Source organism: Penaeus monodon, chromosome 15 (assembly GCF_015228065.2).
Source record: "Penaeus monodon isolate SGIC_2016 chromosome 15, NSTDA_Pmon_1, whole genome shotgun sequence".
NCBI classification, from domain to species: Eukaryota; Metazoa; Arthropoda; class Malacostraca; order Decapoda; family Penaeidae; genus Penaeus; species Penaeus monodon.
The window spans coordinates 47,832,240-47,832,476 of NC_051400.1; the positions used below are offsets into that span (position 1 = coordinate 47,832,240).

At 46.4% G+C, this 237-nt stretch overlaps 1 protein-coding gene across 1 annotated transcript in view; it reads left to right on the forward strand.

Moving 5' to 3' along the window:
* LOC119582387 overlaps nt 1–237 on the forward strand; it is a gene marked incomplete at its 3' end in the record, with an annotated part of 2,311 nt that overhangs the window by 1,514 nt on the left and 560 nt on the right. Inside the window, 1 exon segment of the mRNA XM_037930600.1 lies at nt 29–187. Within this exon segment, the coding sequence (XP_037786528.1) occupies nt 29–187 (159 nt within the window).

The following is a 237-nucleotide window of genomic DNA, read 5'->3' on the forward strand; positions in this document are numbered from 1 at the left end:
AATACTAATCATAATTGAAATCGAGCAGCTTCGAGTGAATGGGATGAGCCGGAGGTCGATGGAATGTTCTATTACGTCAAAAGGCATTCCTCCAATTCCCCGCTATGCGATTCTGGCCACGAATTTGCCACAGCCAAGTCGCCGACCCAGTACGAGATCTTCAAGAAGCACTACGGAACCTACAACAGTAAGGACACATTCGTTTACGTCGCACTCTTAATTACACATTCGTCGAGT